This window comes from Euprymna scolopes, chromosome 10, assembly GCF_053919585.1.
Source record: "Euprymna scolopes isolate OS-2025 chromosome 10, ASM5391958v1, whole genome shotgun sequence".
Taxonomy (NCBI): Eukaryota; Metazoa; Mollusca; class Cephalopoda; order Sepiida; family Sepiolidae; genus Euprymna; species Euprymna scolopes.
The window spans coordinates 19,410,948-19,425,090 of NC_136491.1; the positions used below are offsets into that span (position 1 = coordinate 19,410,948).

Consider the following 14,143-nt stretch of genomic DNA (forward strand, 5'->3'; position numbering starts at 1 on the left):
GCTAAGAAAGTTCATAAATCGATGATGTTAGACAAGCTCTGCACCACCAACCTTTGCATATCTGTGTGTGTGTATAATGCTCCCTATCTTAGGTTGAGCATTTGGGAAGTGATATACAAATTACCATTAGTATATTAAGCGATGTTCTTTGTGTAAACACTTGAGCTTAGGTTATTTGGACAATGTCAAAACATTGTTAACTCACTGCCCGCATAGCGCAATAGTTAGAAGCTCCGACTGTCGTTTCGGCGATTGGTAATTGCTTATCTAGCTGCACTGTGAAACTGTATGTGGATGACATTATATATATATATATATATATATATATATATATATATATATGTCATCTACATACAGCCCATTCCATTTTTGGACGACTCAACTGCTGCATATTTAACAACCACGCACTTACGATGACCACAAAGATAATGGTGTTCCGGGCAGTTGTCCTCTCCACGCTCCTGTACGCCTGTGAAACATGGACACTATACAGAAGTGAAATAAAACATCTGGAACGCTTCCAACAAACAAAATTAAGGCAAATTATGAAAATACCTTGGCAGAGCAATACCTCCAACTCTGAGGTACTGGAACGTGCCAAAATGACAAGTGTTGAGGCCACTATTATCCGCCACCGTCTCCGCTGGACAGGCCACGTCCACAGAATGCAAAATTCAAGACTTCCCAAGAGAATTATGTTCGGAGAACTGGCAAAAGGAACCAGACCACGAGGAGCAACAAAAATGTGCTATAAAGACCAACTGAAGTGCACTCTGGCAGCAACTGACATCAACCACTCCTTGTAGAAGAATGCTGTACACCGTGGCAGTGCTTACTTTGAGGAGGAAAGGAGAAGGGAAGAGGCTGGGAGAAGAAGGAGAAGGGAGCGAGAGCAAACCCATCTCCCTACTCTACCTTGTGAGCACTGTCCGCGGCTCTTCCGCCATAGAATCGGACTGTACAGCCATGTATCACATAGGCACCCACCCACCTGACGACAGGACCCAATGCTCGGATACGAGTAGGAGCCGACTATATATATATATATATATATATATATATATGGTAATAATTATGTTGGTCCCTTTAAGAATTTGTTTCTTATTGTAGAGCATTTCTTTACGTTGAAATGAAAAAAGTCAGCCACTTAAGCTCAAGTGCGCAACTCATGATGTTAAAAATCATTTGATCATTTTCTGCCGTCTTAAATGACATTTACACTTTATATAAATGTAATTTCAACTATATTTCTCGTGGTTACCTTTGGTCAAGTGATTTGTCCCTTGCTAATGGAGTCAGAAATGGCTTTGTGGTCGGGTTCAATCTCCTGACCAGTGGTAATCGTTAATCTCAGCACAGATGATTCCTGAAAGGATGAAGCACTATTGTCTGTAGTATTAAAAAAATATTATAGCATTTTATTTTTTTAATACAATTTTCACCCCAAACAAGGCACAGTGCCACTTAAAAGTAGGGTGCATAATTTGCAGGGATATTATGAAGGGAGATGAATAGCAAGATGCCTGTTCACATTACACTTGAACTTCTGCATGTCAGTAGAGTTGGGAAAGCAGAATCCCGGAAGGGGTTCCAAAGTCTAGCAGTTCTGGGGAAGAAACTATTGGAGTAGAAGGCATTCTTACACCTAGGGATCTCTACTGTGCAGGGGTGGGATTTAGCTGCCTGTCAGGTTTGTCGGGAGTATTTACGTTGACGGGGTACAAGTGCTTGTAGTTCGTCAGAGCATTCACCATTAAAATACTTGTAGAACAGGCAGAGGGATGCAACATTTCATCGATGGGACAGAGGTTGAAGCTTAAATGACAATTCAGGACCTATCAGGTTGGCGACTTTTTTTTAACCCTGTCTAGGAATGAGAAACTGATGCACCAGCCCAAATGTGACAGTAGTACTCCATACATGGGCGAATGGTGGCCTTTTAGAGGTTCAGGATACATTCAGGCATATGTAGCTTTCTAGCACGGTAGAGAGCCCACCTTTTTCACAGCAGCTTTGGCAATGCTCTCAATGTATTTGTTTTAACTCATGCTCCCCGTGAACGTTTTAGTTATATTATACACACACACACATGTCAATTATAGCTAAAAAGTTGATCATATCACTCCAATTATTAAGTTGCTGTAAACTACTCAACCTTTGTCATTTAAATAAGGTATTTTTAATATATGCAACCGAACAAAATATGATTTTGGTAAAATAATTGCATATTTTATATGAATTTAAAAAAACAAAACAAAAAAAAAACAGCCTTTTCTTTAATAAATGCAAGATTTCATCAACTATGACAAAAAGTAAAATTTGAAATTTTAGCAGTGAAAGAAAAAAGATAGGTTGAAATTGAATTTAAGGTTCCTTTGCTTTTAGGCTAGGAGCAAAGGATAGTCTCTGGTTACTACACTTTATCTTCTGTCTTCACTCAATGAAAGAAATCCTTGTAGACGGAGGCCATTTTTATTTTTTGTCCCAATATAAAGTGTCCTTTCCCCACATTAAAAACAGACCTTGTGTCGAACTCTGTTCTTGTGGGGAGTCAAGTAAACAAAGACAATAGGAAAAGAAGTTTGTACATAAGTAATATGCAAAGTTTCAATTTTGTAGGTTGAAATAAAAGTGAATAAAAACCAAACCTCTCTAGCATTATTCATTACCATTAGAGCTAAATTCATATGCATATAAAAATTAATCTTGTTAATGGTATAACTGCATATTTGTACATACATAGAGGTAACACATTTAGTCGATTTATGCCTACCAAGTTCCAATTTTGTTAAATCTTAACCTTTTAGCAGCTATTTTTACCAACTAAAAATCAAATTTAATTTGTTCCACAAGTCTAAATCCCCTAGATATCAAGTTTCAAATCTGTACACCAAAAATTGAAAGAGTAGTTTGGTAGAGATCGTTCCTCAGACAAAGTCACTTTTATATACATATTAAATTTAATCATAATTATGATAACAGCTACCTGACATTTGTTCAGAGTCCTGGGGTCTTTGAGTTCTGAAGAGGTAGGAAAAGAACACAGGATAGATCACAAAAGGAAGTAGGTTTAGCGAGTAAGAAAAGAACTTAATAGACAATGGATAGGAATTTGTTCTTAACACAAATAAAGAGAAATAAGGGTAGGGTTTAAATTAGGGTGTGACAAATAGTGATAGTGAAAGGACTGAACAATTGACTAAGAATCAAATGATAGAAATGATACTTGACAAGGGGGGGGGGTCAGTCAGTCGTATGCTTAATGAGTTGAGGCCTGAACTCCGAGGTGGGCAGCTGGAGTTTCAATGCCACTGAACGTGGATCATGGTTTAAACCAGATCAAGAGCCCTTGAACACAGAGAGGAATTAATCAACTACCTGATGGAGATGCTGTCGACAGTAAATATAAATGCAGATCTCTGTGAGAAGGGGTCAGTTTCACACACACCCAGATTCCAACCGATATATATATATATATATATGCAGCATCTGTGTCTTGTATTGTACTTTGTTTTTCTACTTGTGGGCCCGTGTGTGTCCCCCATTGATGGTTGCCAGTGAGAAAATGATGATATGGCCATAAGATAAGATAAACGAAAAATATGAGAAATATTTGGAATCAAGTTTCCCCTTGCTGCTGCTTCAGATCATTTGAAACCATAGCAGCAAAATTTAGTCTCCCCTCCAAGGCCAGAGACTTTTGGGGAAATTATATATGTATACACACAGAGCCAAACCGAATACTGAAGTGCTCATATCTTTGGTTCTACAGGCCAAACTAGATGAGAATTTGCAGGTTTTTTGAAGATTATAATACTACTCTACGGTTAAAATTTTAGAACCTATATTTTCAAACCAATAAAATATGCCCCAAATTTGCCTACATTTGTATATATAGATAGTGTCATGGCAAGCCAGCTCTACTTTGGAATGAACTTTTAGCATTTTTTTTTTTTTGCTTGGTTGTCTCCCTTGTTGCCTTGCCAGGCCACTAATAGAGAGGGAAGGTAGAGTGACCAACAAAGTATATACATTATATATATATATATATATATATATATATATATATATATATACACACACACAATGTTTCTTATTTTGAATGTGTAATTTCAGACGGATTATTTTTAGTGTAATGGCTAATGCAACTGATTACAGTGCTGATGATCATAATTTTGAGTCTATATTCAGAGCATCCTAGCCCTGATATTCATAAACGACCTCCCTGATAATATTGTGTCCAAGATGAGTATATTTGCTGATGATACGGTCTATAACATGCACAAGGAAAGAACAGATGTACATAAATCTAAGACAATGGCAGAATCGTTAAAAAATGACATCCAGACCATGGTGGACTGGGGCTGCAAATGGATGGCAACATTTAATGCTAGTAAGAATAAGCTGCTCTCCTTAACCAATTACAAGACACCTCTCCAACCGCTTATATTCATGACAAATAACACCCTACTCGAGAATTCTTCCTTCAAACTTCTCAGTGTAACATTCATGAGCAATATGAACTGGAATAAATACATGGAAGATATTGTGAAGGCTGCTGCAAAGAAGGTAGGTTCCCTCTATCGAGCTAGAAAACTACTCACACCTGAAAGTATCCTGCATTTCTATAAGGCCACCATTCGCCCATGCATAGAATGTTGTTGCCACATCTGGGCTGGTGCATCCACCACTAACCTTTCCCTCTTGGATAGGGTCCAAAAATAGTTTCCAATCTAATATATCCCACTTTGTTAACTAAACTCCAACCCTTGCCTCATTGCCGCAATATTGCACCTGTGTGCCTGTTTTACAAGTATTTTAATGGAATCTGTTCTGATGACACCTTGCACTTGTGCCCCCTACTCGTACATATCCCCGACAAACTCGCTTAGCAACAAAATCTTACCCCTTCACTGTTGAGGCCCTTAAATGCCAGAAAGCTGTCTACTCTAATAGTTTTTTTTCCCTCGAACAGCTAGACTTTAAAATTCCCTTCCCGTTACCCGCTTCCCTGACTGTACTGATATGCAGAAGTTTTAATGTAACGTAAAACAATATCATATTACTCTTTCCTCCTTAAAACAATATCATGTTACTCTTTACGTCCAAGTGGCGATATTCCTTGTTAGGGGTGAACTCAAGTAAAAAAAAAAAAAAATTACTCCAATCACAGAAAGCTTCATCAGAAATCGACTTTTTTGGTTGGAAAATTTGCTTCATTATGACCCATATGTTCCAATTCTGAAACCTCAAACCAAAAAGTGAAAATAAGATAGGGTGGTCAAATGAAAACCTGGCTTCTATGGCCTTCGTTGGTGAAGAACAGATTGCTATTGTGACTGAGGAAGCTGAAACTCGTTTAACCTGATATGCAACAACATAGGATTGTGTCACATCGATAGGCGCCAACTCCCCTCCCCCAAGGTTATAGCCTGAACAAGTGCATATTGGTGTATGTTGTTTTATTGTTTATACATATTTAAGACATGTTCTTGATTGAGGGAATCAGAGAAAACTTTTTTCTCTCTTCTTCCTCTCCCCCTTCCCCATCTCTTTTGTTAATCACTGTCTCATGTTTTCAAGGTTCCAAAGCCGTTCTATTCATATGTGAAACAAGTCATTTAAATTAATGCCAATGTTCGGTAGTGGAAGAAACCAAACTATTAATATATTAACCTTTCTACCAAGCCAGTAAATATCCCAACATAAAATCTAAAGAAATGTAAATGCTTTAATTCGTAAACTTATATTTATAATATCTTATAACTTAAAGTAGATTTGGTCAATTGTCAGTTGAAAATAATAAATCGAGGTTTTATCCGCTCATTTTTATGGAATTCTGTTTTTTCCCCCCCTACAATTTCACATTTTGTGTTTTTCTTTATATCCATTTATGACTTCATCTCTATATAAATAAAATGAACTCATTTTTTCCCGTCTGATTTTGACATTAATAGGATTAAAAATCAAGATATTTCATGCAAATATAATATGCACAAACGGCAAAACAATATCTGAGGTGTGTTATAGGCTTATTATTTCTCAAATTCCTCGATAATCTTAGATTTCTATACTTTTTCTGCGGAGAAGTCACGGCCAAAATCGGTTAAGATCAATGGAAGTGGTAAAATATTTTCTCTCTAATAAATTCCTCCTCCCCCTGCCACCACTTAACACCGTTTGGGGATCGTTCACAAGGAACAGTTGAGAAGAGAACACCGGTTTGGCTTCGTAGTTCTTTCATGTGAAGTTATTTAAAATCACTAAAGTAAGCTGCAGTGCTCTGTGGCGTAGTGGTTAGCATGCTGGACAATCCACATTATATTTTCACGTTCGCGCCGACCTACCGTAGTCGTTTTTTTTTTTGTTTTTTTTTTCCTAAACAACTGGAATGGACTTTTCTTGGTGGCCGAACTGTTAACGTTGCAGATGTTTTTTTTTTTTGTTTCTTTCACACTTTATTTTCCTACTTTTACTCATGACTCCGGGTTTGATCCTTCCTACTTACCTACCATAACATTTTTTAAAACTACCCCCTCCCCGTCCCGGAAATAAACACTCGGGCAACGCCGGGTACCCCCGCTAGTTTTAAAATATGACAGAATAAAATTTTAAAATTTAGATTAAAATAATCTAAAGACGATGATTTAGTTACCAAATGTAATGAACTTCAGCTCTTTTATTTACGTGTCATGTATTGCGGCATAAATTTTTTTTTTAATATTTGTAGCACTCAATTTTTCCAAGTTTTTATATAACACTAGCAGGTCACCTGGCATGGCTCGGTCGTAAAATATGCATAAATATTATATTTTAATTAATGCAGAATTCTTATTTATTATAAACAGAAATACCGTAGGTATTAAACATAATGTTAAAGTCTTAAAAAAAAAAAAAATGAAGTTAAAAAAAAAAAATAAGGGAAAGAGAGCATGCAAGTATTATGTTCTTTTCTAAATAGTTCATTTCTTGTAAGTAAAAAAAAAAAAAACTCTAGCGGAGATCAAAACTAAAACCTTAAGTCACGTACGATAAGCATTAAGCCAGCTTGACTCGATCTTTAAAAAAGTCTGGAAATGTTTTCTCAATCATTAAATCATTTCTCTCTGATAGGCTCATAAGAGTAGTGGTAGATGGACAAAAATCGGAAGCCTGCAATATAAATGCTGGAGTCTCTCAGAGGTCAATCATGGGCCCAACTCTCTTCCTGATCTACATCAATGACCTCCCTAAACACATACTTAAATCATTCGTTGACATCTATGCTGATGACACGACCATCTACGGCAACACATCAAAGGCTGTAAATGACAAAGTTCTCTCTGATTCTCTCTCCTCTGATCTCGAGCGCATGGTTCAGTGGGGGAAGATGTGGCTGGTTACCTTTAATGCATCCAAAACCAAACTCCTATCCTTACATCATCAATGCTCTGATCCCCATCTGGCATCAATTGGGATGGATGGCTCTCGTCTGGATGAGGCCCCGTGTTTTGACAAGCTTCTGGATTTGACCTTTACTCCTGATCTGAAATGGAACACGTACATCAAATCTGTTGCCAAGGTCGCTGGAAAGATGGTGGGATCCTTCTACCGCTCCAAAAGATATCTCACTACTGATGCAATTCTCTATCTATATAAAAGCCAAGTACGTCCAAGGATGGAATACTGCTGCCATATCTGGGCAGGAGCTGCTAAAAACAGCCTATTCTGCCTTGACAGAATACAAAATAGACTTCGTGGCTTAGTGGGGGATGCCCTTTTCTCTACCCTGCAACCTCTCTCCCACAGAAGAGACGTTGTGAGCCTATCCTTGTTTTATCGTTATTTCCATGGCAGGTGCTCGTCTGAACTCCAATCTCTGGTCCCCCCTCGCCAATCCTTCACGAAAAACACCCGTCTAGCTGAATCCACTGTGAAAAATTTCCCCCACTCTATATCTGTGCCTAAATCAAAACGTGGATTCCATGAACAAAGCTTCTTTCTTAGAACTGCACGCCTGTGGAACTCTGTTCCGTCTGCCTGCTTCCCACCGGACTACAACTTGGATGTCTTCAAGTCCAACGTTAACAAATTCCTAATGAACCGTCCCCCCCTTAAGTAAACACTTCATCAAATCTCCACACTAACGTAATGTACTTGCAATAACCCTTATCCCCGAGTGGCTTCCGGGCCTTGATAAGTGGTGATCACTGTAAAAAAAAAAAAAAAAAAAAAAAAAAAAAAAAAAAAAAACCTACTTATTCTTAACATAAGGGATCTGTCATGGGAACCATTCATATATGCGCATTTGTGAAACAATCCGATGAACTCCAAACATTTTTTTTCAATTATAATCCCTTAGCCATTTTTTTCAGATGAAAACGATTAAAAAATTTCCTACATGTCTGAATACTCTATATACTAAATTTTAAGTCTGTAGCTCAAAAATCTGTTGAGTATATAGGTTAAGAGTTGTCCTCACGCATATCCACACATTCTCACTTTTATAGATACATAGATTAAATGGACTGTGAGTGTTGGTGTCCACCTAAAAGTGAGATATTACACAAGACACACCCATAAGCTGATATATTGTTTTCCAGCACTGACTGATAGAATATAGACAATTTTATTTTTGTCATCAGTTTTTGTTCAACAAAAACCCAGTAAATCGGGGGGGGGGGCTATATTTAGAGCATTTAATTTAAAAAATTTTTTTTATTGATCTTATTAAAGAAAAGGCGTGATTGTGTGTGCCACTGGTTAAGTTAAAAACTTCAAGATATCTACAAACATTATATAATAAGGTTTAAAAGATATAACGTCTACTTCTTTTGTAACTCTTCTGTTTTATTGTCCATAATCCTGGGCAACACAAAAAAGCTATGCTAGCGTGTGTATGTGCAAGTATGAAAATATATATATTAGTGTTGGGACGATTCCTAATTTTTATACGATTCCGATTCCAGGAAAATATTGATTAACGATTCCGATACCAAGTACGATTCCGATTCCTAGGGAATTTATTGTTTTGAAATATACCAGGTAGTTTTATACTTATGGTCGGTAGTTCCCAAATATGTTCCCTAACTTTGGAAGAGATATTTTATGTCTACACCATCGTGTTTTGGATTAAATAAAATTATTATATAGCAAACTAAACGGAAAAATTAGCAAAATTTATTCTAGAGAAAATTTATTTTACTTAATTGGAATACAGAAAAAAAACTCAAAGAAAATAGAATTTATCCTTCAGAGAAAAAACAAATAAAATAGAATTTATATAACAGAACAAAAACAAGAAAATTAGAGAATAAATACACACGATTCATTATTTTGGTCCTCATAATTAACAGATTTAATGAATTAAATAAAAAAAATATAGCGGAAGAGAAAGAAAATATATACTAATTAAATATAAAAAAGATAAATATTTAATTTAATAATTTATAAATGAACGTGCGTAATGAAAAAAAAAAAACAATATACCACGTGACATGGCGCCGTAGATACAAAATAACCGGGTTTGTATTATTGTATACATAGATTCGAAAAAGTTGTCAAAAAACAAATATATAACAAACAAATATTATCAAAGGCAAGATAAGTTACTTTTCTACCAAACTGGATACATTTTTTTTGTTTTTATTCAATGTAACATGTTTATTCAGCTCGAAAAACAGTGTTTACCGATGTATTGGAAAATTCAAAATGGCGCCCGACACTCTCTTTAACATGGTAAGTTCGGGAAAAGGTGTTATAAATAATAAACTAGACAAAATACTATTAAAAAAAACACCGAATATATATCAAAATATGTCACGGTAACATACATTGAGCGAGTTTCTAGCAGTATTTTGTATAGTTTTTTTTATTTATAACATCTTTTCCCAAACTTACCGTGTTAAAGAGAGTGTCGGGCGCCATTTTGAATTTTCCAATACATCGATAAACACTGTATGCTTTTCGAGCTGAATAAACATGTTACATTGAATAAAAACCCGAAAAATATATCCAGTTAGGTAGAAAAATAACTTATCTTGCCTTTGATAACATTTATTTGTTATATATTTGTTTTTTGACAACTTTTTCGAATCTATGTGTACAGTAATACAAACCCAACTATAAGTCCTTAGTAAAATTCTATTTATAAATGCTTTTTAAAATGAAATTTAATTAATCGTAAATGACATAAAAATTAACTGATTACAAAACCTTTTAAAATATATATATATTAATTTCTTTTTCGTTTGGCAAAGAACTGCACAAAACACTTTTAATTTTCAATTTAAAATTCTAGAAAAAAGATTATATTATTCTGCTTTTAATATAATCAAATTCAGGGTTTTATCTTTATGGAGAAAAAAAAAATATAATGGATTTTATTTCAATGAAATTAAAAAAAAAAACTTGACTGAATTGAATTAATTACCCTTAAATTAACGAAGGGGTTATTTAATAACTTTAGGTTTGGAAGAGATAGGTATGGGGTCGATTTTTTTGAAACTTCAAAAGAAACCGACTACTGTCAAAACTTTGCGAAATAATACAACGTGATCAATTTCATTTTAGAGATATTTCTTTCAAAAGCCTTCTTTTAAAAAAAGAAAAAAAAGTACATTGTTCTATTAAACATTTTACTGTTTAAATAATTTGACTTTGCTCGTTTTATTTTAAGAAAATATAAGTTGAAAAAGCATTTTCATTCAGTATTAGAAGATTTGTCAGTAAAAAAAAACAATCGCTAAAAAGATAAGCGTTTTTTTTTAATTTTTACTCGCAATGTAGAGCCCTGCATACTTCTTTTCAAGTTAACTCTTTTGTAGTTTTGATTACAATAGATCTGAATGAATGAACCTTGTAAGGGAGGGGCACTAAGCATTGCCCTGTTAATAATGAATTTCTTTGGTTTCTTTTTATTTCTCTCTTGCGGTTAGAAATATCAGGAATTTTTTTTCTTTTTTTCAACATCAGACTAAAAGAATCGTAATGAAGGAATCGGAAAATTAAGGTATTTTTTCACGATGCGATTCCGATTCCGATACCTCCCAAAATACACGATTCTTACGATTAACGATTCCGATTAATCGTCCCACCACTAATATATATATATATATATATATATATTTATAAATAATGGGCTCTCATCGATTTTCAAAGTATGAGTGTCTGATAGTTTTATGATCAATTCTGATGTTTACATCGAAGATGACCTTTAAGTCCAGTGAGTAATTTGCAAATAAGATCAAGTGATGACTGTTGGAGATGGCTGGTGTTTGCGTGGCATGTAACTTGGTTCTTAATCGTTCTTCTTTGCTGATATGATTTGCTTCAAAAGTCTTGATTTCCTCCCGGCAAGTTAGTCGCCATTTGTCCCTACTGAATGCCAAGTCCTCAAAAGATTTAACTGGAATATCGAGGGCTGAAAGTTTAAGTTTGTCTGTGTATTGGAGCCAGGGTTTGCCAGTCCTTCATTAACTGCTTTTGAAAAAGACAAAACTGCATTCACCTTCAGGTTAATTGAACCAACTTCAATCTCAAAGGAGGAAGTTTCATGGGCATATCAAGTTCATGAGCAATCTCTAGTTGCATGTATTGTCAGAATTTTTTGTATATGTTCATTACTCATTGTCACGATGTGACCAGACCATCTAAGCTGTGACTGGATAAAGAATGTTTCAATACCATCAATCTTACATTTTCCAAGAAGTTCATAATTTGGGACTTTATCTTCAAGTGTATAGCCACATATAGAATGAAAGCATTGTTTATGGTATAAAGTTGATTTATCTGTGATCGGTAGAAGGTCCAAGTTTCAGATACAAAAACATTAAGAACGTGAATCTTGCTGTATTGAAGGCTTTTATCAAATCAACAAATACCATAGACAGTTTTTTTTTTAATTTTATTTCTTCGCCTTTTCTGCAATCTGGTGAAATCATGTCGATCACTCCCTGTTCTGCTCGAAACCTGCATTGGTATTCTGGGTAAATTCCATCAACCAGATTCTGAACGATTCTATTAAGAATAAGCCATGCTAAGAATTTGTCCTGGAATGGAAAGAGGAGAGATACTTCTGTAATTATCGCTAATATTCTTATTGCTTTTGTTTTTAACAAGGCTGATAGCCATTAGTCGCGTGCTCTCGTGTAATGAATGAATGCGTGAATGTAGGATTGACATGAAATTCTTAAAGATAAACTAAAAGGACCGAAAAATGGGCTGAAATGATTTAAATAAATAAAAAGTAAATGACTTAGAATGACTTTAATGAACTTAAGGATGAATTGAATGACCTTAAGAATGACTTAAATGCTTAAAAAATAACTGGAATCCTTCAAAAACAACTTGAATGATCTGGAGAATAACTTGATTGACTTTGAGACTGACTGGTTGTAAAGTGGGTGATCATTTTACATTAAATTAATACAGAAAAGTGATCCCCCCCCCCACTTTATATCACAATAAGTACAGCATGTAGTAAGAACAGATATTACATTTTGATCTTGGCCAAAAGACCAAGAAAAACTTAAAAAGCTAAGAACAGCATCTATTAACAACAGACCTTTGATTTTAACCAAAAAGGCCAAGCACAAAAGTGTTACGGACAGACCAACCGATCGACGGAGTGACTTATAGAGTCGCTTGCACGTGACTAAAAAGATGTTTTATGAAGGTATCTTTGAAATCTTGTACGTTTTCATATCTCCAAATGATTATAAGCGGTTTCAAAAGCTTCTTAATGAGTTTGGTACCACATGCAATAATGCTGCTAACTTTTTAGTTTAGCGAGTTCTGGAACTCACAGATTTCATTTGTATCTCTGGAATTAGAATACAAAATATAACAGGGTAAATATTAAGCAAAATAAATCGGAATGAAACGTGGAATTATGAATGAAAGGCTGGTTTTTATGTTAGATTAAAGTCACAATGAATGCACAAAAAGCAAAAAAGTCTGACAATAATTCCTTACACACGAAATGGAATGTATGTGTGTGTGTGTGTGTGTATATATATATATATATATATATATATATATATATATATATAGTTTTAAAAATAGTAAGCGGAAGTTTCTCGAGAGCTCTTTTGGCTATCATCTCGTCAGGAGAAAATCGATAGCATACAAAAAAATATTGTGTCGAAAAATAAAGAGTTCTAATGGGGAACTTAAATTTATTAACGTTTAAAAACGATTAAAATAGTGGCACAACGAGGGAGGAAAAAAAAAAAAAAAAAAAAAAAAAAAAAAACGGGAGAAAAGATTAAAAGTTCCCCAAAGAGAAACAATGCGTTTGATGTTTCTTTTTGCCGGCACAAAGAAAGTTGACGCACCGCAATAGAGACAGACTCCAAAATCTTTAAATGGTTCTTGGAGTCCGCTCTATGTAGCACCTCGAACCAATCTATTTTATATCTATCGGCACAGCACGGGTTGTCAACCAAATGCTGGCCAATAGCAGAGTCCAAGGCTGCAGAAGGAGGGAGACCACCAGACCCCATCCTCCCTTGTCTGATCTTTGATGGAACATGCTGGTTTATACGAGTCAAAAGGTGCAAGGATGTTCGCCCAACATAACCAGCATCGCGCCTTATATATATATATATATATATATATATATATATATATAAATAAATAAATAAAGGCGCGTCTTTTTTTATTATAATGTGAAGACTGTAGAAGACATAATTTAACTTTTATTAAAGCTACATTTCTTTTTTTTTTTTTATATATCTGCATGGGTAACATTGTAATAGAGTCCACAGCATTCATCACGAGAACAATGATGCTGAATTTCTTTGTTGGAATCTTTTTTTTTGTAGGGTTATTTGTCTTTGTTGAAATCAGATGACACTTGAATAAAATATGTTGGCGATCTATCAATTGTCCTGCGCATTGTTGCATGATAACCATTGATGGAATGCAGTTCTTTTGTGAGCATTTGGTCTTTCAAGCAGTTTTTGAATGTCTTATCTTGCCTACTCGTTGGGGACTAGCATGTCAGTAATAAAATAGATTAATCAGTATCTGACGATGCTCCTTTAGATATGCTATTGATGTTGCTGTTTGTGATGCTCTAATGCTACTTGCTGGGGAATTTTTTTTTTTTTTTTTTTTAAAGTACACCAAAGTGGCAATTTGCCTTGTTTGGGGTGAAAAT

General features: G+C 35.0%; 2 protein-coding genes across 3 annotated transcripts in view; one reads left to right on the forward strand and one right to left on the reverse strand.

The window, feature by feature from the left end:
• The window catches only part of LOC145285834 (E3 ubiquitin-protein ligase NRDP1-like), a 275,090-nt gene that overhangs the window by 129,600 nt on the left and 131,347 nt on the right, over positions 1-14,143 (reverse strand). The gene's annotated exons all lie outside the window — the stretch shown is intronic.
• LOC145286368 (uncharacterized) lies at positions 414-806 on the forward strand. Its single transcript, XM_080135301.1, has one exon. It carries the CDS (start codon positions 414-416, stop codon positions 804-806), a length of 393 nt encoding a protein of 130 aa, XP_079991427.1.

Coding starts and splice junctions, on each gene's coding strand:
- LOC145286368 (XM_080135301.1), top strand. CDS start 414: ATGACCACAAAGATAATGGTGTTCCGGGCAGTTGTCCTCTCCACGCTC.